Genomic DNA, 21,723 nt, shown 5'->3' on the forward strand with positions numbered 1-21,723 from the left:
ATTCTCTGATATTAAATGGAGCCATTGAACCATAGTAATGACTTCCAACGTCGCTGCCTTGCAGCGGTACCCACTCACGGGGAAGGCTTCTGGAGTAAACCCCGAGGAAAAATCCAGATCTGGAGTCCCCAAGCCAGTCTTACATTGAGTTCAATGCTGACTGGCAACTCTGCTGGTTCCAAGCTGTATTGACTTCTGCTGTTGTTTTGGATTCAGTAGATGTGTGGAGAGGGGGAGCCTGCTACAAGGGCAACAGCTTGCTCTCCATACCACACTGCCCTGGCCGGCATATCTAGACAGCTGGGATGCAACATCCATGGTTGAACCCGAACAACGATCTCAGGGCTTCCACTTTTAACCACTGTGACCTGAGGTTCAGTATGTGCCAGCTTGAACCTTGAATTCAATTAACAGCAGAAACACATAATTGACTTGAGCTTAAAATACTTACAAAATAAAGCATTGCTAATATGATTATCAATAAGAGTTTCCTAATGAAGGTATATTTGAGCAGCTATATGCTGTAATAATGCCACAGAGACTAGCCTATTTCAGTTACAACACTGAATTGCAAAGAGCTATGCAGGTTTTGATTTATACTAAGCTAGTCACTCATAAAAATGGGCCTTTTCAGTAATAACAGGCACTATGCCAAATTTCCAGGAAGCTGCTTCAGAGAGATATTGTGTTCCTGGAGCCAAGAGTCTGACAGTCATGAAAAAAAATCTGTATGTCTTTCCTCTATTCTGATTAATCAATAGGCAGAAAAACAAAACTGAAATAATATAGCAATAGAGTACATGGCACCTTAAAATTACAAAATCATAGAGGATCCAGAATGTGTTGGTAAACTGGATCCAAAATTGGCAGTACAGGGGTGTTTTCCTGACTGGACGTCAGTGACCAGTGGTGCACTGCAAAGGACAGTATGAGACTCTGTTGGTTGTAAAATAGGTTAATGATCTGGACTGAAGTGGACGTAGTCTGATTGTCAAATCTGCAGATGACACTCAGACTGGATAGCGTGGAAAAGTTGCTAAAAGGTACAGCAAGCTATAGATCAGCTGGAAATTTGGCCAGAAGAATGGCCGGTGAGGCTTACTCTGGGAAAGTGTGAAGTGATGCATTTGGGGAGATCAAATACAGAATCAAGTTTATTATCGCTGACATACAGCATATAGGTAGGGGAATCGAATATAAAGATTATAAATTCATCGCTAGGGGAACTGAGTGTAAAGATTAGGAAAGTACGTTGGAGCTGTGTGAACCTTAGGCTTGGTCACGTTGGAAGTATTGTATGCAATTCTGATCATCACATTAAGGGGAGGATGTGGAGGCTTTGAAGAGGGCACAAAAGAGATTCTCCAAAACTAACACTAGCTGCTTACACAGAGTGCCATGAAATCATTGCATTCACCTCACTTCATTGTTGGTTAATTATCATCTTCGGCCTTGCAATCAAGAATAGTACTTATTTCTCACCTCTAATTGCCCTTAAGAATGATAGCAGTGACCTGCCTTCTTGACCTGTGGCTATCCTTTTGAAGATAATACCTTCTGCGCTATATAATCACCGTCTTATATAAAGAGTTGCTGTGCGTTAAAGCAGGATAACTGAGTAATGATTCTAAATGCTGTTTAGAACCATTGCCTTCTGTTTCTCTAATCAGATCAAACACAAAATGACATACGCTTTGCAGGGAAAGGGGACCCAGAGAGAGAAATTCATCCTACACTAGTGACACCATGAAACCGGGAGAGGAAGTGAGAGTGAGGGGTAAAAAAAGTATCTTGGATTTGTTGTTACCATGGTAGTATCGACAATAAATATTCACGTCACCTACCTTGTTGAAATTACAGTTGTCATGGGAACACTACTTGCTTTGCATCCAAATTTACTGTATGTTTATATGAAGTTGAAGGAATTACTGCCGCTGGAGCCTGAGACGGATTCATCAGGAATAAAAAAAGCAAGCTTTTCTTGGCTGAGCTGTGCTGAAAGCAGCTCTAGAATAGTATCTTTATAATGCAGTATTTTCCAACAGCTAAGTTATATTTAAGAACTTTGGAAATATATAACATGTGAATGGATACTTCAGTTTTGGACAACAGGTTCAAAAGAATCATCTTAATTATTAAAGCCAGCTCATGACTCATAAGCAAACTCAATTATTGAAAAATAGCAATTTGTTCATTCTCAAGGTTTGGCCGAAGATCTGGCTGGTTACTCATTACTAGTACCTAATGCAAAAGCTTACACTTGCATACTACACCGGGGTGTTCTCTACAGTTACCTGATGAGGTAACCACAGGTTTCAGCCAGGAGCTGATGTCATCAGCTGGTACCCAACCTTCATAAATTGTTTCAACCCTTAACCGCTACACTCTCCAGTTGGTGGGTCAGCAATGGTGACCAAGTCACTGCCCATCTGCTCCTGACTTGCCACTCCTCCTGCCTGCTCCATATCCAGCAAGAGGCTCTTTTTGCTTCCTCCCCATCCTGTGAGCCGCTTGGTTCTTGCTCTTTTCGTCAAGGCCCAGTGCAGATAGCAACCTCCGTGCTGACCTGCCAACAACCTTCTACAGACGATCTCCATGGGAATAGCCACGTCTGCCATCCTTCGTCCTTGCACTCCTAGACTAAGGACTGGGACTTCAGGGCCTTCTGCTCGTGAGCCTCCTCACATCCATCCATGGTACTGTGAGCTCCACTAGGATGACCTTGTCTTCGGTGGAATACAGTACGATGTCTGGTTGAAGTGTAGTTTGCACCAGCTCCGGAAACTGCAGCTTCCTCCCCACATCGACCCTCATCTCCCATGATTTGGCAGCTTGCAGCTGATTGGATTTAGGCCTCTTTGATACGACTGGTGTGGCCCTCTCCTTGATGAAAATGATTGTCTCTGCCAGCTGGTCTCTTTTTACAACTCTCCCACTCCAGCGTGTCAGCGAGGAACAGCAGGACCTTATTGTGGCACCACCTATACCGTCCTTGTGTTAAAGCTGTTTTGCATCCTGAGAGTACATGTGCCAGTGAACTCTACTGACCACAAAGCTTGCAGTTAGGCTCCTCTCTCAGCCCCCATGTGTGTAGCTGTGATGCTGTGGGGAGAGAGTCATACATGTACTGCAAGAGGAAAGAAATATGGAAGGGCTCCCATCTCCAGAGCTCTGCCCAAGAGATCTTGTGCTTGGGAAGATCCCAGTTCATCCAGGCACCCAGTGACCTCAACTCCACTGCCTACGATACCCGTCTTTTGTCCTAATGGTTCCATACCTCTGCCTGGACCATGTCGCGCCGATCCCTTGTACTTGCACTCCCCCATCATTGGAAACGTGCAGAGTCGAGGCCTTGCCGTCCCAAGCGTGGGTTGCGATGATGTCTCTTAATGGCAGGGAGCTCACTGCCTGGTCTATGGCCGAGTTGGTGGCCCATTTTTGTACCGATCTTGTTATGACTACTGCTTGGTTTATTAGCTTGTCATCAAAGCCCCTCAGTGTTAACACAACTCTACAATTTGCCACCTTGAACTCCTCCTCTACTGAAGTCAACAGTAGCTACAGCTGGGCCGATCCTGTATAGAGCGCCACTGAAGAGAAACTTCTCCACAGCCATCTCCACAGATGCTTGTTAACATTTCTCCTGATGCCTTCTACAGTAGTCATGGGGAAGTTGTACACTGTGAAAAACAAACCAGTTTTTAACAAACTGCACTCTTCTTCTCCTTTCTCCCTTCTTTGCTTTCGTAGCTGCTGCACCCTCCTGAGCTTGCACAGCTGTTCCCACAGTTTTATGGTTAGATCTTTGACATCTTCCTTTTTGTCAGGTGAACTGTTTTTGAATTGTTTGTTCAGGGTCTTCATATCCCTTCTCAGGTGGCGAATCTGATGGCACCTCGATGGCACATTGATTTCTCTCTGGTAATTTTTCTCTCTTCCCCCCCCCCACCTCCCTCTTCTTCGTTTTCCCACTCCAACTCAGCTCTTACCTCTTCTCTTCTCCTCACTTGCCTATCACCTTCTGCTGGTGCCCTGGTGCCTTTTCTTTTCTCCCATTGACCATTCTCCACTCCTATCAGAGTCCTTCTTCTTCGGCTCTTTACTATTTCCTCAACAAATCAGCATATAGGAGGAAGATTGAAAATCTGGATGAGTGGTGCCACAACAACAACCTCTTGCTCCATGTCAGCAAGACCAAGGAGCTGATTATTGACTTCAGCAGGAGGAAACCAGATGTCCGTGAGCCAGTCCTCATCAGAGGGTCAGAGGTGGAGAGGATCAGCAGCTTTAAATTCCTCAGTGTTATTATTTCGGAGGACCTGTCCTGGGTCCGGTGCATCACTGGAATTACAAAGAAATCATGGCAGTGCCTCTAATTCCTTAGGAGCTGTGAAGAATCTGCATGGTATCTAAAACTTCTATAGATGTGTAGTGGAGAGTACATTGATTGGCTGCATCACAGCCTGGTGTGGAAACACCAATGCTCTTGAAAGTGAATCCCTCAAAATAGTGGATATGGCCCAGACCATCACAGGTCAAACCCTCCTCACCAATGAGTGTATTCACATGGAATGCCATTGCAGGAAAACAGCATATGTCATTTTCTTTGTATTGATATACAGTGCAGAATTAGCCCTCTGAGCCACACTGCCCAGCAAACCCCTGATTTAATTCCAGCCTAATAGAACATAAAACAAAGAACAATACAGCTCTGTACAGGCCCTTCAGTCCACAATGTTGTGCCGACCTTCAAACCCTGCCTCCCATATAACCCTCCAACTTAAATTCCTCCATATACCTGTCTAGTAGTCTCTTAAATTTCACTAGTGTATCTGCCTCCACCACCGACTCAGGCAGTGCATTCCATGCACCAGCCACTCCCTGAGTAAAAAATCTTCCTCTAATATCCCGTTTGAACTTTCCATCCCTTATCTTAAAGCCATGACCTCTTGTATTGAGCAGTGGTACCCTGGGGAAGAGGCGCTGGCTGTCCACTCTGTCTATTTATCTTAATATCTTGTGTACTCTATCATGTCTTCTGTCATCCTTCTTATCTCCAGAGAGTAAAGCCCTAGCTCCCTAAATCGCTGATCATAATGCATACTCTCTAAACCAGGCAGCATCCTGGTAAATCTCCTCTGTACCCTTTCCAATGCTTCCACGTCTTTCCTATAGTGAGGTGACCAGAACTGCACACAGTACTCCAAGTGTGGCCCAACCAGAGTTTTATAAAGCTGCATCATTACCTCGCAACTCTTAAACACTATCCCTTGACTTATGAAAGCTAACACCCCATAAGCTTTCTTAACTACCCTATCTACCTGTGAAGCAACTTTCAGGGATCTGTGGACATGTACCCCCAGATCCCTCTGCTCCTCCACTCTACCAAGTATCCTGCCATTTACTTTGTACTCTGCCTTGGAGTTTGTCCTTCCAAGCTGTACCACCTCACACTTCTCCAAGTTCAACTCCATCTGCCACTTCTCAGCCCACTTCTGCATCCTATCAATGTCTCTCTGCAATCTTCGACAATCCTCTACACTATCCACAACACCACCAACTTTTGTGTCGTCTGCAAACTTGCCAACCCACCCTTGTATGCCCACATCCAGGTCATTAATAAAAATCACGAAAAGTAGGTGGCCAAGAGCTAGAGGGACTCCACTAATCACAACCCTCCAATCCGAATGTACTCCCTCCACTACGACCCTCTGCTTTCTTCAGGCAAGCCAATTCTGAATCCACCTGGCCAATCTTCCCTGGATCCCATGCCTTCTGACTTTCTGAATAAGCCTACCGTGTGGAATCATGGGACAATTTATAATGACCAGTCAGCCTACCAACCAGTACACCTTTGGACTGTGGGAGGAAACTGGAGCACCAGACAAAACCCAAGGGGTGATAGGGAGAACATACAAACTCCTTACAGATAGCTGTGGGAATTGAACCTGGGTTGCTGGTACTGTAAAGAGTTATGCTAACCATTATGCTACCATGCCGGCCTTCACGTATCATCTTCTAGCTAGTATTTACTTCTTCCCCTACCCCCACCTTCTTATCCTTCTTTCTTCCCCCTTCCTTTCCAGTCATGAGGAAGGGCCACACCACAAATCACCAATGGTTTATTCATTTGCATAGATGCTGCTTGACCTTGCAAAAGGCTGAGTTCCTCCAGTATTTTGTATATGTTACTCTGGATTTACAGCATCTGCAGAATCTCTTCTGTTTATAAAGCAAAGTATAATCCCTGGTTTGTTTTATCTACCTTAGCCGAAACAAAATTAACCTGCATTTTATTTTACCCTCAAACCAGGCCAGGTCATAATGAACTCAGATGATACCTCATGTTTGTAAAACCCAGCCTCTTGCAACTCCTATACCAACGCTATTATTTTACAGGGCTTTAGAGTTCAATGGGTGGTGGGGTGGAGATACATCTTTACCAAAGGAGGTGTAAAGCGCTCCTTCCCTCTGCTAGCCTGCAAGTCAATCTTGGGCAAGATGTCGAACCTGCTTAGCTCCCCTGCTCAGGGTCATGTGAAGCTGTGGGAGCAGGTGGTGGATGGTTGTATAAGCAGCTGATGCATATCACAAGTCCTGATTATGCGACCACTGACACCGGACAGACAACCTCTGAAGAGTATAGATAGTGACTGGGGTCACCTGTTTTGTAAAGACAATGCCCAGAAGGCAGCAAGGGCAAACCACTTCTCTAAAAAAAAATGCCAAGAACAATCATGGCCCTGGAAAGACCATGACTGTTCACATCATAGGACATGCCATATAATGAGTGAATGAATGAGATCCCAATGAAACTTGAGACATCACTGCTATGGTGACCTTCCAAAAAGGAGTAGTACAGGAACAGCAATTAGCTCTCAGATGGTGAAACCTGAGGCCTGGTTCAAAGGTCTCTTTTATGACCTTTTAACGACCCGTGCTTTTATAGGACCTCTGATCCATTTCCAAAGGTTTTTGCTAATCATAACAGTTAAAACAATCATCAGTACTAAAAAGCAAAAGAAAAATATTAATTTAAACATTAGAATGATTTAGAAAAATGTTTTCTTGATGTTAAATCAGTTCAGTCAGTAAAATCAGTGAAGGAGGATGAGAGATGACTTGATAGAGATGTATAATTTGATAAAAGACATTGATAAAGCTGACAATCAGCAACCTGTTCCCAGGTCAGAAATACTAATACAAGAGGACATTTTCAAAGTGATTGGAGGAAAGAACAGTGGAGGTTGTCAGAGGTAGTTGGTTTGGTAATGCACTGATTGGTGGGTGCTGCAAGTGGTGGAGGAGATACCTACATTAGGGACACTTAAGAAACTCATGTATAAAGAAAAAATGGAGCACTTGATGGGAGAGGGTGTTAGATTGATATTAGAGTAGGTAAACAGTCAACGCAACATCATGGGCCAAAGGGGCCTGCAATGTACTGTTATTAATTCTGTTCTAAAATAACATAAAATAATCTGAAATAAATCAAAGAGTAGGAAAGAAACTATGTATCTTCATTTTCTTATTCTGTCGAAGTTGGCGACTGAGTGTTTCATATTTAGAAAACTGTGCCCACTGGCCCAATATGGTCAACTAGCTCATGTCTTAGATTAGACATGAAGTAGTTGATCATATTGGACCAATGGGCACAGTTTTTATAGAGAAACTACTTAAGTAAAAGATTAAAAGTAAAAGAGAAACCAAAACAAACTTTTTAAAGTTGTTATTAAACATTGATAAATGAAATTAATGAACTGGTACCACAGAATGTATTCTCAATTCTATCATCATCACATTGAAGATTTAAAATTCTATATTTTATATTTACCAATCTTGAAAGTGACAAAATCAAAATTTTTAAAAATTTGCCCTTATATTAACAAGAGACGGCATTACACAGAGGATTCTGTCACTGCATTGTGCAGAAGATTTATTGTCAGTAACAATCAAAAGGCTTGACGAGAAACTAATTGCTTCATCATCAAATCAATAATCTGAACTAAATAGGTCAATTTTACAAGAATAAATGTTTGCACATTGTTGAAAACATCACATTTTTTTGCACTCATTCCCACAAGACTTGGTATGAAAATCCATTTTAGTCTTGAATGATACCATTTTCTGAGGCTTTCAGCCAGCAACGCTCCCATCTCATGCACGTATTTAATGGAACTGAAAATGCAGATGTGTGAACCACACACATTATCAATAAACTTACACACATTTTGCACTGGAAACTAAATACACTTTCCACCTTCTGAAACCGGATTCAAATTAAAGTCCAACAAGTTAATTAAATCAGAAGTAAAGATTTCCTTACAAAACAGCAAAAATAGGTGCAAACTCTAAGCAAAATACTGTTGATGTGGTGGAGCGGGAAAAATCAGAAGGGAAAGTGTGTGACGGGGTCACTGTTGCCTCTATATTTTTTTTATAGCGGCATGGACCAACCATTGCTCTGAGTGGGAAGTTTTTATACGGCCTGAAAACTGCAAGGCACTTAATTTTTTTCCTGTATTATGTACTTTGTATACAATGAATATTTAGAAAGAAATTTGAAAACTCACATATTTTATTAATTGAAGTTTATACAGCACAACAAAGAAAATCTTTCACGTTTTGTAAACTTTTTCTAGCTGTGTTCAACTCCCAGCTGTGTGGCAACAATGTCTATGTGCGCGGGAGCATTTCTGTTACCACGTGGCCATGCACCCATGCTGCTTGGGGGAAACTGTGGATGGTGTGGGGAGCAGGAGGTTGTGAATTTCCTCCACAGATGCTGCTTGACCTGTTGAGTTCCTCCAGCATTTTGTGTGTGTGTTGCTCAAGATATTCAGCATGTGCAGAATCTCTTGTGTCTGAGATTAAGTGGCACATGTGATGGAATGTAGCTGAGAGAGGATGATAAATATTAGTGATCAACAATAGGTGTGCCTTCTGGTGGAGTGAATGAAATCTGAATACCGGTAGGGAAGGAAGAAAAAAAATCTGGATATATCTGGACTAGACAGGCTAATTATCTGAACACAAGGAGTTCTGCAGATGCTGGAAATCCAGAGCAACTCTCAGCAGGAACTCAACAGGTCAGGCAGCATCTGTGGAGGGGAATAAGCAGTTGATATATCAGGCCACATTAAGCCTACTTATCTGAAACCATCATTGTGATCATACCCCAGGCTGGACCATATCTATCAGAAAGATGAATAGTTGTTCCATGAGCTTGCAATGCACTTTGATGTATCAGTGTCGAAGATCAAAGACATAGAGATCACAAGAGTGGGATGAAAACTTTATGCAATAGGCAAATGGGGTCAGTAGTATTCTGCAAAGCCATCAACTAGCCTGGCTTTACTTTCCCCAATATAGGGAAGACTATATTATGAAAACCATAAGCAGTTCACTGAACCAGAATATCAAGTGAATTCCTGCTTTATTAGTAAGAGGAATTTAAGGCTTTGGACAATAGGAAGGAAAGAATAAGACGGTACATATTGGATCTGATATGTATTGGAATTCTACTGTAAAGGTAACCAGTGGTGATGTTGGGCTTAATAGAGCAGTGATAATTTGTCCATGATTGGAACTGAACAAATCTGTGGCCATCAGGCAAGCACATAGGAACTGTCATTACACTTGAATGGGGAACAATGTAATGAAGGCATTTCTGTCATCATGGTTCTTCTCACCACAGGCACTGCTTAGTATTTTTTGCTTTGGTGTGTCCTCTTATCTATAAATAGCATTCTTTTTCTCAAAGCAGTGTCCCAAGGTAAATTTGATTTTAGCTCAATAGTAAAAATATCAGAAACGGTATTGTTTATAATTTTAAAAAAGTACTTTATATGAAGATAATCTGAAAACCAAAATCAAAATACATCTGTTCTCAGACCATCACAAAGAAGGCACAACAACGACACTAGTTGCTTAGCAGTGTGTGTAGATTCAGTATGTCATCTAAAACTTTGACAGGCTCCTGTAGATGTGCAGTGGAGAGTATCCTGACAGGTTGTCTTATGGCCCAGTATGGATACACCAATGTGCAGGAATGAAGGGGTCTACAAAAAGTGATGGATACATGCCTGTCCTCTCTGCCACTGTGCGTAAATGCAAGTAGTTCTGCCACAAGAAAGCAGCATGTATCAAGGAATGCCAACATCCAGGCCTTGATCTCTTCTCAATACTACCATCTGACAGGAGGGATTGGAGCCTTAGGCCTCCTATATTATCTGTCAACCATCAGACTCCTGACCAGTGTGGATAACTTTGCTCACCTCAACACTGAATTAACTCCAGCACCTATAGAATAATTTTCAAAGAATTGACAACTCAGCATTATTTATTTACCACGTCATTATTATTTGAACAATTTGTCTTTTGTTTATCAGCCAAAGATCGAATGAAATTTATTATCAAAGTGCCATAAACAAGCCTAAGGTTTGTTTTCTTGCAAGCATACTCAATAAATCTATGCATAATAACCATGACAAAATCAATGACAGATCACCCAGCTTGGACATTTGATCAGAGTGCACAAGACAACAACATGTACAAATACAAAAAGAAAGAAATAATGATAATAAATAAATAAATGAACAATATTAAGAACATGAATTGAAGAGTCCTTGCAAGTGAGTCCATTGGTTGTGGACATATTTCAGTGATGGGGCAAGTGAAGTTGAGTGAAGTTATCCCATTTGGTTTAAAAGCCTGATGACTGAGGGGTAGTAACTGTTCCTGAACCTGGTGGTGTAAGTCCTCAGGCTCCAGTATCTTCTTTGTGATAGCAGCTAGGAGACGAGTGCATGTCCTTGTTGGTGGAGTCCCTGATGATGGGAATTGCTTTCCTGTGACCCCAATTCATGCAGATATGCGCGGTAGTGGAAAGGGCTCCACCAATGACAGAGTGGGCCATATGCCCTGCTTTTTGTAGGATTTACATACCAGGCTCTGATGCAGCCGGTCAATCTACTCTCCACTACACATCTATGGAAGTTTATTAAAGTTTTAGATGTCATGACAAATGTTCACAAATTCTTAAGTAAGTAGAGATGTTGCTTTCTTTGTAATTGCACTTACATGTGGGGCCTAGGGCAGGTCCTCCAAAAGAATGACATTGAGGAATTTAAAGTTGCTGACCCTCTCCACCTCTGATGATGACTGATAAGCTCATGGATCTCTGGTTTCCTTCTTCTGAAATCAATAATCAACTCTTTGGTCTTGCTGACATTAAGTCAGAGGTTGTTGTTATGGCACCACTTGGCTAATTTTTCAATATTCCGCCTATATACTAATGTTGATCTTATATGCTGCAATCTTAGTTATTTATAGTTTTTCATTGATTTTATTGTATTTCTTTATTTTCCTGTAAGTGCCTGAAAGAAGACAAATCTCAAGTTAGTATATGATGACATATACTTTGACAATGAATTTAATTTGAATTTTGAAGTTCTCTTTCTGGTAATTTACTTACTCACCTAGGCTTCAAAGTGACAACTAAATCAAATAATTCAAAGGTAAAAATAGCTACTTTAGAACTGGTTTGCATTATTTCACTCAACTAAGTGATGAGATCGGAAAAATTTTTCACTTCCAGCAATGTCAGAATAACACAACTGGAGACCACTGTGAAAAATGTCTTGATGGATACATTGGTGATGTCGTTCAAGGCCATTATAAGTCTTGCCAACCTTGCCCTTGTCCTCTGAGTGTGCCTTCATACAAGTAAGTTGGATAAACTTGATCAGTTAACTGCAATCTTTTTTCTGCTTGATGCAACAAAAATAACAAACAATATTTATCATGTAACTCTAAGATGTGTAATGGAAAATGTCAAATGAAATTTCATTTTCAATGTATTAGTGACACCTGATTGTAGAATCACCAAACTTTATGCATGTTAGTTTAAGCTAAACACAAGGTCCTACATAAAAATATCAAACCAAAGAACCTAGTGCCAAAGAATTAGTCTCTAATGAATTTCAAATGAGGATTCCATCTTATTGAATGGATATCACTTTATAGAAATGAGAAACATAACGTTGCAGATCCTGATCTCTCCAAGAACATTGTTAAGAATCCCCATCACCCAGGTTATGCCTTGTTCTCATTGCTACCATCAGGAAGGAGGAACCGAAGCCTGTAGGTGCATATTCTAGGAGTCAAGAATAGCTTCCCCCTCTTTGCCACAAACAAGAGAAAATCCGAGTCCTGCTGAATGATTTCAGCCTGAAAAGTCAACTGTACTTTTTTCCATAGATGCTGCCTGGCCTGCTCAGTTCCTCTAGCATTTTGTGTGAGTTGCTCTTCCTCTCCGCCATCCAATTTCTGGATGAACATTGAACCAATGAAGAAAACCTCATGATTTATTTATTTTACACTACTTATTTTATTTAAATGATTATGTACTTTAATTCCGTTTTTTTTTGTCTATTATTATGCATTCCATTGGACTGCTGCCACAAAGTCAACAAATTTCATGACATGTGCTGGAGTTAATAAATCTGATTGGGATTCTGAAGCAATATTAGTTTTAGAAATACATTGGAGATATACAGTACATCTCAGAATCTGTACTGTGAATGAAAATTCAAGATTATTTACCACATGTACATTGAAATATTGTCAGGACACTGAAGCACCAACCCAATCGCAGACCCAATAGTGAGCGCACTGTCACATTTTCTGAGTAGAAAATCCAAAGGGGCAACAAAGTCAGCATCAAAGTTCAGGCAGAGAGCAAAACATCCAGAGAAATCCAAAAACCAGAATTGGAAAACAGGCAGAGTCGATATTCAGACAGACAGAGTACGGATACAAATGTTGGAAAGGCTCAGGAAAACTCACTAGCACAATCTGGCAACGAACAGGTGAAAACACAGGACTGAAATACACTGAGCAATAAACAGAGAGGCAGATGATAGGTGGAGCACAATGAGACACAGGTGGCAGCAGAACAGGTAATAATGAGAAACAGGTGAGAGATGGAGTACTGAGTAATACAGGGACCGGAGTAGAGCAGGTGTGGGGACAGGAGCACGTGGCAGTACAAAACCACAGACTGACAGCTAGGGGGAAACACACAAAAAGACAGATTTCAACTGGAGATACTGACAAATATATAGTGAAATGCATCTTATGCATTAACAGCAAACATACCCAAGGGGGTGCTGCAGGCTGGCTGCAAGTGTTGCCACACGTTCTGATGCCAGCATCGCACGCTAGCAATGACTGGCAGAACCACACTGAGCACCGCAAGACCATACAACATTGGGGTAGAATTATCCATCTGGTCCATCAAGTCTGCTCCGCCATTTCATCATGGCTGATCCATTTTCCCTCTCAGCCTCAATCACCTGCCTTCTCCCCATATCCCTTCATGCCCTGACCAATCAAGAAACTATTAACTTCCACTTTAACCAGTGACTTGGCCTCCACCGCAGTCTGTGGCAGAGCTTTCCATAGATTCACTCATCTCTGGCTAAAAAAGTTCCTCCTTACCTCCATTCTAAAGGTCACCCACTGTTAAACTTTGAGGTTGTGGCCTCTAGTTTTGGATACCGCCATAGGAAACATCCCCTCCACATCCACTCTATCTCGTCCTTCCACCATTTGGTAGGTTTCAATAAGATCCTCCTGCATTCTTCTAAATTCCAGTGATGGCAGGCCCAAATCTTTCCACTCCATAGCTAAGGAAATTCCTCCTCTTCTACTTTCTGAAAGGATGCCCCTCTATTCTGAGACTATGTCCTCTGGTCTTAGACCCACCCACCATATGTAACATCATCTTCACATCCACTCCATCAAGGCTTTTCACCATTTGATAGGTCTCAATGAGTTCACCCCTCATTCTTCTGAATTCCAGTGAATGCAGGCCCAGAGCCATCAAACACACTACATATGACAAGCCATTCAAACCTGGAATCAGTTTTGTTAACCCTCTTTGAGCCCTCTCCAGTTTCAGCCCATCCTTTCTAAGAAAAAGGGCCCAAGATTGCTCACATGTGCTTTATAAAGTCTCAACATTACATCCTTCCTTTCATATTCCAGTCCTCTTGAAATCAATACTAACATCAAATTTGCCTTTGTCACCACAGACTGATACTGCAAATTAATCTTCAGGGAACCCTGCACAAGGACTCCCAAGTCACTTTGCCCCTCAGTTTCTCTCCATTTAGAAAGTAGTCAGCCCTTTCAGTTCTTCTATCATAGTGCATGACCAAACACTTCCTGACACTGTATTACAACTGCCTCTTCTTTGCCCAATCTCTTAATCTGTTCAAGTTCTTCTGTAGCCTTCCCTCAAACTACCTGCCCTCCACCTATCTTTGTATCGTCTGCAGACTTTTACCCTAAGCTCTCTAGTCAATTCTGGTTCATTGCACAACAGCCATTCCAGAATCACTGATCCCCTAGTGGGCTCAACCACGAGCTTCTCTAATAATCCATCTGATAGACATTCTAGAAACTCCCCCTCTTGGAATCCAACCTGATTCTTCCAATCTACCGGCATATTGAAATCCTCCATGACTATTGTAACATTGCTTTTTTTTGGCTTACATTTTCTGCCTCCGATTGTAATTTGTAGACCATAACTTCACTACTGTTTAGGGGACTGCCTGTAACTCCCATCAGGGACTTTTTACCCTTGTAGTTTTTTAGCTCTATCTACGAAGATTCAATACTGTCCAACCCTTTATCACCTCTTTCTAATGATTTGATTTCATTTTTTACCAACAGAGCCATGCCAACCCCTCTCCCTTTCAGCCTGTCCTTTTAATGCAATGTGTATCCTTGGACATTGAGCTCCCAGCTATAATCTTCTTTCAACCATGATTCAGTGATGTCTACACCATCATACTTGCCAATGCGTAACTATGCTACAAGTTTATCTACTTTATTCTGTATACTGTGCGCAGTCAAATACAACACCATCAGTCCTGCTTTCACCATTTCGATTTTGTCCATCTTTTACCTTGCAAGCTATCCTGTTGACTGCAATTTTGCCCTATCATCAGCCTCTCCTTGCTACACATTGCCAGTGTTTGTAAACCAACTACCTCATCTCTGCACTCACACTCCAGTTCCCAACCCCCTACCAAATTAGTTTAAACCCACCTGAACAACTCTAATCAACCTGCCCACAAGGATATTGGACCCACTCGGGTTCGGGTGCAACCCATCCCTTTTGTACAGGTCATATCTTCCCCACAAGAGATCCATAAATCTGGACCCCTCCCACCTGTACTCGTTCCTCAACCATCCATTCATCTGCCAGATCATCCTATTCTTACCCTCACTGGCACATGATACAGGGAGTAATCCAGAGATTACTACCCTGGAGGTCCTGTTTCTCAGCTTTCTACCTATCTCCCCGAAATCTCTCTTTAGGACTTCCTCACCTTGTCTACCTATGTCATTGATGCCAACACGTAGCAGGACTTCTGGCTGCTTGCTATTGCTTTTGACCCAAATCCGAGACCAGATTCTAGCATCAGGGAGTCAATATACCATTCAGATATCTCTGCAGAACGCCAACTCTGATCCTCTGATTAAGGCATCACCTATCAACACTGCCGTCCTCTTCACCTCTCCGCTCGACTGATCCACAGCACCAGACTCAGTGCCAGAGACCCGGTCATTGTTGCTCCCCCTGGTAGATTGTCCTCCTCAATAGTACCTGAAGTTGTAAACTTATTACTGAGGGGAAGAGCCACAGATGTACTCTGCACTGTCTCTAAATCTCTCCTCTTCCTCCTGACAGTCACCCAGTTATCTGTCCCCTGCAACCTAAGGGTGAATACCTCCCTGTAGCTCCGGTCTATCACTTCCCCTTTCTCCGTAAGAGTTGAAATCATCAAGTTGCAATTCCAGTCCCATAATATGTTCTCTCAGAAGCTGTAACTTGGTGCAGCTGGTGCAGATGTGTTTATCTGGGAGACAGAGGCTCTCCCAGAATTCCCACATCCCACCCAGAGTACAAAACACTACCATTCTCACTAATCTACTATGCCTAACAGATGAGGAATGAACAAGTAAGGACAGAGAGAGACTAACTTACAAGACAATGTACCTCACCCAGACTTGATCTTGCCTAAGCCTGATGTACACACTGAAACAGAACACAGCAAGCAATAAAACAACAGCAGCAAATCAAGTCCCATCCCTCCCCACCCCCTCCACACACATACGCAGTCCTCTAACCCCAAGACAGCCCTGTATTTTTTGTCATCCAGTGCCCTGCACACCCAGATTCAGAAGCAAATGCAGAGATTGGGCCTTCAATTCCCCAGCAGTATCTTCCGTCTTCTGTTTTTGAACAAGCTTTGGATCAAGTGGCAAAGTTTTTTTAAGTGTGTTTCCATGTAAATCAAAAACTGAAAGCAAAATCTTGAAAATTAGTAGTGTTTTAATTATGTTTCAAGTCTATGATAAATTTTCAGATGTAAATTGAGTTTCAACGTAGAAGAGCTTAATTTTTGATCGATGTTAATATGTAGCTTACAGCTTGTTTTGTATACAATTAATGACTTCTGTTAATGGAAGAGGTAGTAATGATAAATTGATTAACTTATTTTTGTATTTACATAAGTTCAATAGGTACATTTAATGTCAGAGATATGTATACAATATACATCCTGAAATTCTTTTTCTTCGCAACCATCTGCAAAAACAGAGGAGAGCCCCCAAAGAATGAATGACCGTTAAACATGAGAATCTCAAAGCCCCCTCAGATCCCCCCCACACCCAAGCAATGACCCCCTCCAGCAAAAAAACATGAACGCCTCCCACCGAGCACTCAAGTGTGCAGCACAGACACAGACTAGCAATACCCCAAAGACTACTCATTCACTCGGTAACTCGACGTACCACAAGCGCTCTCTCTCTCTCTCTCTCTCTCTCTCTCTCTCTCCCTAATAAGGCAAAAAGAGGTATCCCCGTTTCACAGCGAAGAGGGAGGCATTACAAACAACTGGCTGATTTAAGATGTTAGAAGTTTTTCCAACCTCTGTGCCCAGAGAGTCGGCCGCAGAAACACGCAGCCCTCTGGACACACAGCCCCCCCCCCAGCAGCTAGCCCACTGCTCCCAATGTTCCATGTTCTCCCGCGACGCTTCAGTCAGGGGCACCGGCCCAGAATCAGCCCGTCTCCAGAGTAATGAAAATCTGGCACCCTGAAGGCATACTAGTCTTCCAGGCTGCATCCTTGGGATATCAAAAAGCGGCTGGTCATGAGGCCCTGAAAGCGGGTCTCATTCATGCAAAGAACTGAAGTCAGAGTGTAACTCCAGGTCAGGGTCTTCAAAAGAAACTTGAAAAGGAAAAAAGGAGACATCAAAGATAGAAATAAAGCTAGTTCCAAAGATGTAAGGAAAGGAGTCCCCGTTTAGCACCACCTTGACCTTGCTTCGCCCTTCTACTTATTTATTGAGATACAAAGCAGAGTCGTCCCTTCAGGCCATGCTGCCCGACAACCCCACCCCCAATTTAACCCTAACCTAATCATGAGACTAATTAACCTACTAACTCAGAGGTCGGCAACCTGCGGCTCTTTCATCTCTGTGATGCGGCTCTCCATGGTTTGTTAGCTTTTGAAATGTAATTCGAAATTTGAAGATTATGGTGATCTTGTACAATCTAAAAACTTTGTGGAGACCCCATTTCCTGACACATCCGAACCGGCTCACAATTAGCCACCGTTCCGGCTAAGGGAGATAGCCTACGGGGGTTTGTGAGTACGTGTCGTTTGGAGCATCCGCGCCCACGGGGATTGGTTGAGGGAGGCTTTAAATCAAGGCTGTTTAGTTCGAATAAAGTTACCTTTGACTGCAGTCTTTATTTTAGCGCTGCGTGTAGCACACCGCTACAACGTGTTTTTTATCGCTATTAATATACATCACCACTGCCAATGCCTGACACCCGCCAGTGCGTGCTTTCTTTTAATTCTTTGATCCAAGGTAGGCTAACTATGGAGTAACCTTCAACCCATCGTCTTTTTTTCAGAGTTCAAAATGTTTTTGTTGCATGCAGAAATGTAATTTTGTTTTCTCTGCAGGAGTTCATCAATTTCATAAATGCAACACATTATAGTTTGTTTATACATAGCACAAAGGCAAAAAAAACCCGTTGTATGCAGTGTTATTTCATTTTAAATGTCAAACGGGTTTTGTGGCTCCCAGTGTTTTCTTTTCTGTGGGAAATGGGTCCATATTGGCTCTTTCAGTGGTAAACGTTGCCGACCCCTGTTTAACTAACTGGTTCATTTTTGTGGGAGGAAACCAGAGAACCCAGAGAAAATCCACACATTCCACAGGGGAGATGTACTGACACCTTACAGAGGATATCCAAATTGAACTCCAAATTCCATCGCCCCAAGCTGTAATAGCGTTGCACTAACTGCTACGCCACAGTGTCCTTCTTCTACACAAAAGTAGCTTTCGATAGTACAATCATGTGGGACCCATGCTACAACAGTTGTTGCTTATGATAGTACTAAGTTTGCACCCTAATTAGAGCAGCCAATGAATATCACAATGTCAAGCCTGATCTGGCCTAACATGTTAGAGCGTATGAGAATATGAAATTTATGTACTTTCTCTGTGTTTATTTATTTTTCTCAGTTTTGCAGTTTCCTGCATGATTAAGAATGATAAATTGCGTTGTATGTGTAAAGAAAATTATGCTGGATCCAAATGTGAAAGGTTAGTAATATTTCTTTGGCTGAGTGCATTGATTTTACATGTCAAGAGAACTGTTTTTATCTAGGTCCATGTTGAACTGTTTTTATCAGAATTATAATCATTTTATTGCCAGTATGTGAAACATAGCAGAATTGATTGTGGTTCAATTCCAAGCATTAAACACAGGACAACAGCATAACGGACAACACAATGGGAACCAACAATTTGTAAGATATTAGGACAAACAGCCATGAAAAATCAGCAATTAACAGACTAACATATGCCAATGATATTGAACCTGATTCTAATTCTGATCCTGAATGGTCACATGTGCAAACGCCAATATCAAACTTGAATAAATGTGAACATATAACAGAACCAATAGTTATCAACAGAACAAGGAGAACAGGAAAGACTATTTAGTGGATGTTGTACAGGGAAAGGTAGTTTTGTTGAGAAGCTGGATAGCTACAGGAAAGAAGTTTCGGAGATGGCGTGTAGTCCTGGTGGTGATGGACTTAGCTGGCATCTCCCTGATGGTAATTTAGTGAGTAGGTGACTGCTAGGGTGACTGTAATGCCAAAGTGACTGCTTTCAGATATCACTTTGACATTACAGTATCAAAGACGTTTAACAAGAATTACAAGCGTTTAATATTTATCACATAGAACTGACCACTAGTACTATTGGTGTGTCTTAAGAACAAGCACTGTCCTTTTTATAGTTCATCGTATACTGTTATCATATCTCCAGTATTCCTCTCCCCCTTGTGGGATTACCATATTAACCTTACATTTCAAATGTCATGGTTCAAAGTGTTACCATATACTATGTTGAAATTCATTTATGTATTTATTTATTTATTGAATACAGTGCAGAATAGGCCCTTCCAGCCCCTTGAATTCTCCAGCGATCCCTTGCTTTAATCCCGGTCTATCTGTTGGACAATTAACGCTGACCATTTAGCCTAGCGAAGGATATGTCTTTGGTCTGTGGGAGGGAACCAAAGCACCTGGAGGAAATCCACACTGTCACAGGGAGAACGTACAAACTCCTTACAGGCAGCAGGGGGAATTGCACACAGGTTGCTGGTACTGGAAAGCATTGTGCTAATCACTACGCTACCGTGCCACCACAACATTGCAGGAAAAATGATACACAATAGAATTTACAAACAAAACTTGACTTGACTGAATTCCAATGTGTGGGTATTTCAGTGGAATAAAGGAAATTTCCATGGCATGAGAGGGGAACTGGCCAAGATTGACTGGAAAGAGACACTAGCAGGAAGGAGAGCAGTGCAGAAATGGCTGGAGTTTCTGTGAAAAATGAGGGAAGTGCAAAACAGATATATTCCAAAAAGGAAGAAAATTTTGAATCCAAAAATGCTGCCTGACTTGCTGAGTTCTTCCAGCATTTTGTGCATGTTGCTCTCAACATAGATATTTCCCACCCCCCACAAATCAATTAAAAGTTGATTAAATTAAAACAAGTTCAATAAGATAGTTGATGCTGTCAAGGAAGTTGAGTGGCAGTTCTATGCATTTATGTTGCTGTGAAAAAGAAGACTGTGAATATATTTGGGACGTACCTATCCCAGAAATACAAGACGGTTATGTCAGCTGGCTGAATTGAATGGGGACCAAGGCAACAAGATACCATTTTTGCAAAATTTTCAGGGAGAAACTAAGTTCCATGCAAATCCTTCTTGATTGGCCTACAGTTCCTCATAATTAAGATTAAGGATTAAAAAATTAAAGATTGGCTTTATTTGTCACATGTACATTGAAACTGTAAAACATTCAATGAAGTGTGTTGTTTACATCAACAACCAACACAGTCCAAGGAGGACCTGGAGCTGCCCCCAACTATCACCACATTTCTGCAGCTAGCCTAGCATTCTTACAACTCACTAACCCTAGCCGAATGTCTCTTTGGAATGTGGGAGGAAACGAGAGTACCTGGATGAATCCCACAAGGTTATGGGAAGATCATATAAACTCCTCACTGATTGCGGTAGAAATTGTTGCTGTAAAGAACTATACTAACTGCTGAACTACATGCCACACATAATAATGCTCAGTACAAAGACAGAACATGTTCCATTTCCAAAAATAGTAGCTATCAGTTAGTGAGGCTCACTTCAAAAATGATCAGTTATTTAAACTCCTTAAAATAGAAGGCACAGCTGCTTGTGGTTTTAAAGGATGTGGATTTTTTATTCCAGATGTGCACCTGGTTACTATGGCTCACCTTTGACACAGCAAAGTTGCAAAAAATGCAACTGTAATGGCAACTCTGATCCTAACCTAATTTTTGACGACTGCGATGAAATAACTGGACATTGCCGCAATTGTCTGAAAAATACAACTGGGCTCCATTGTGAGCAATGTGCCTCGGGTTACTATGGAGATGCCATCAAAGCCAAAAACTGCACAGGTACGTTTGTCTAGTTGGAATTGAGCAGTATTTCTTCTGACTTTCAAATAAGTAAAAAAATTGGATATTAAATATTTTAGTCTATTTAGTTCCATGTAATATTTGGCAGTGAATCATGGTTCTAGGTACATTATTATTGAAGTATGTATGCAGTATATAACTCTGAGATTTGTCTTCTCCAGATAGCCATGAAACAAAGAAAACCATGGAATCCATTCAAAGATAAACATCAATCCCCACACACGAAAAAAAACAAATTGCAGAATTGGCAACAAGATTATCAACCTTCCCCCCCCCCCCCAGCACACATACAAATCACAAATCGCATAAACGGCAACAAGAACGTCAAGCCCCTACACCTCTGGAAAAAAAACGTGTGCAATCAGCAGAAAGAACATCAAGTCCCAAGTGCATGAGCCAAATATCTTAGAAATACATTATGACTTTCTAGAAAGTTTACTACGATGATACTGTTCTTGTTATTGTTTAGAAAATACTTACTTTATTTTTCATCTTTCTCATAATCCTTTAACAATCACAAATGAAATTTAATAAATTTCCTCATAAACCTGTGGTAGCGGTTATAACCTAAAAATCATGT

At 41.6% G+C, this 21,723-nt stretch overlaps 1 protein-coding gene across 1 annotated transcript in view; it reads left to right on the plus strand.

Moving 5' to 3' along the window:
* lama4 (laminin, alpha 4) overlaps nt 1-21,723 on the plus strand; it is a 182,911-nt gene that overhangs the window by 37,341 nt on the left and 123,847 nt on the right. Inside the window, exons 3-5 of the mRNA XM_059981458.1 lie at nt 11,600-11,727; nt 18,624-18,704; nt 20,911-21,122. Coding sequence (XP_059837441.1) covers nt 11,600-11,727; nt 18,624-18,704; nt 20,911-21,122 — 421 coding nt within the window. The remainder of the gene's footprint in view (nt 1-11,599; nt 11,728-18,623; nt 18,705-20,910; nt 21,123-21,723) is intronic.

Source organism: Hypanus sabinus, chromosome 10 (assembly GCF_030144855.1).
Source record: "Hypanus sabinus isolate sHypSab1 chromosome 10, sHypSab1.hap1, whole genome shotgun sequence".
Classification (NCBI taxonomy): domain Eukaryota; kingdom Metazoa; phylum Chordata; class Chondrichthyes; order Myliobatiformes; family Dasyatidae; genus Hypanus; species Hypanus sabinus.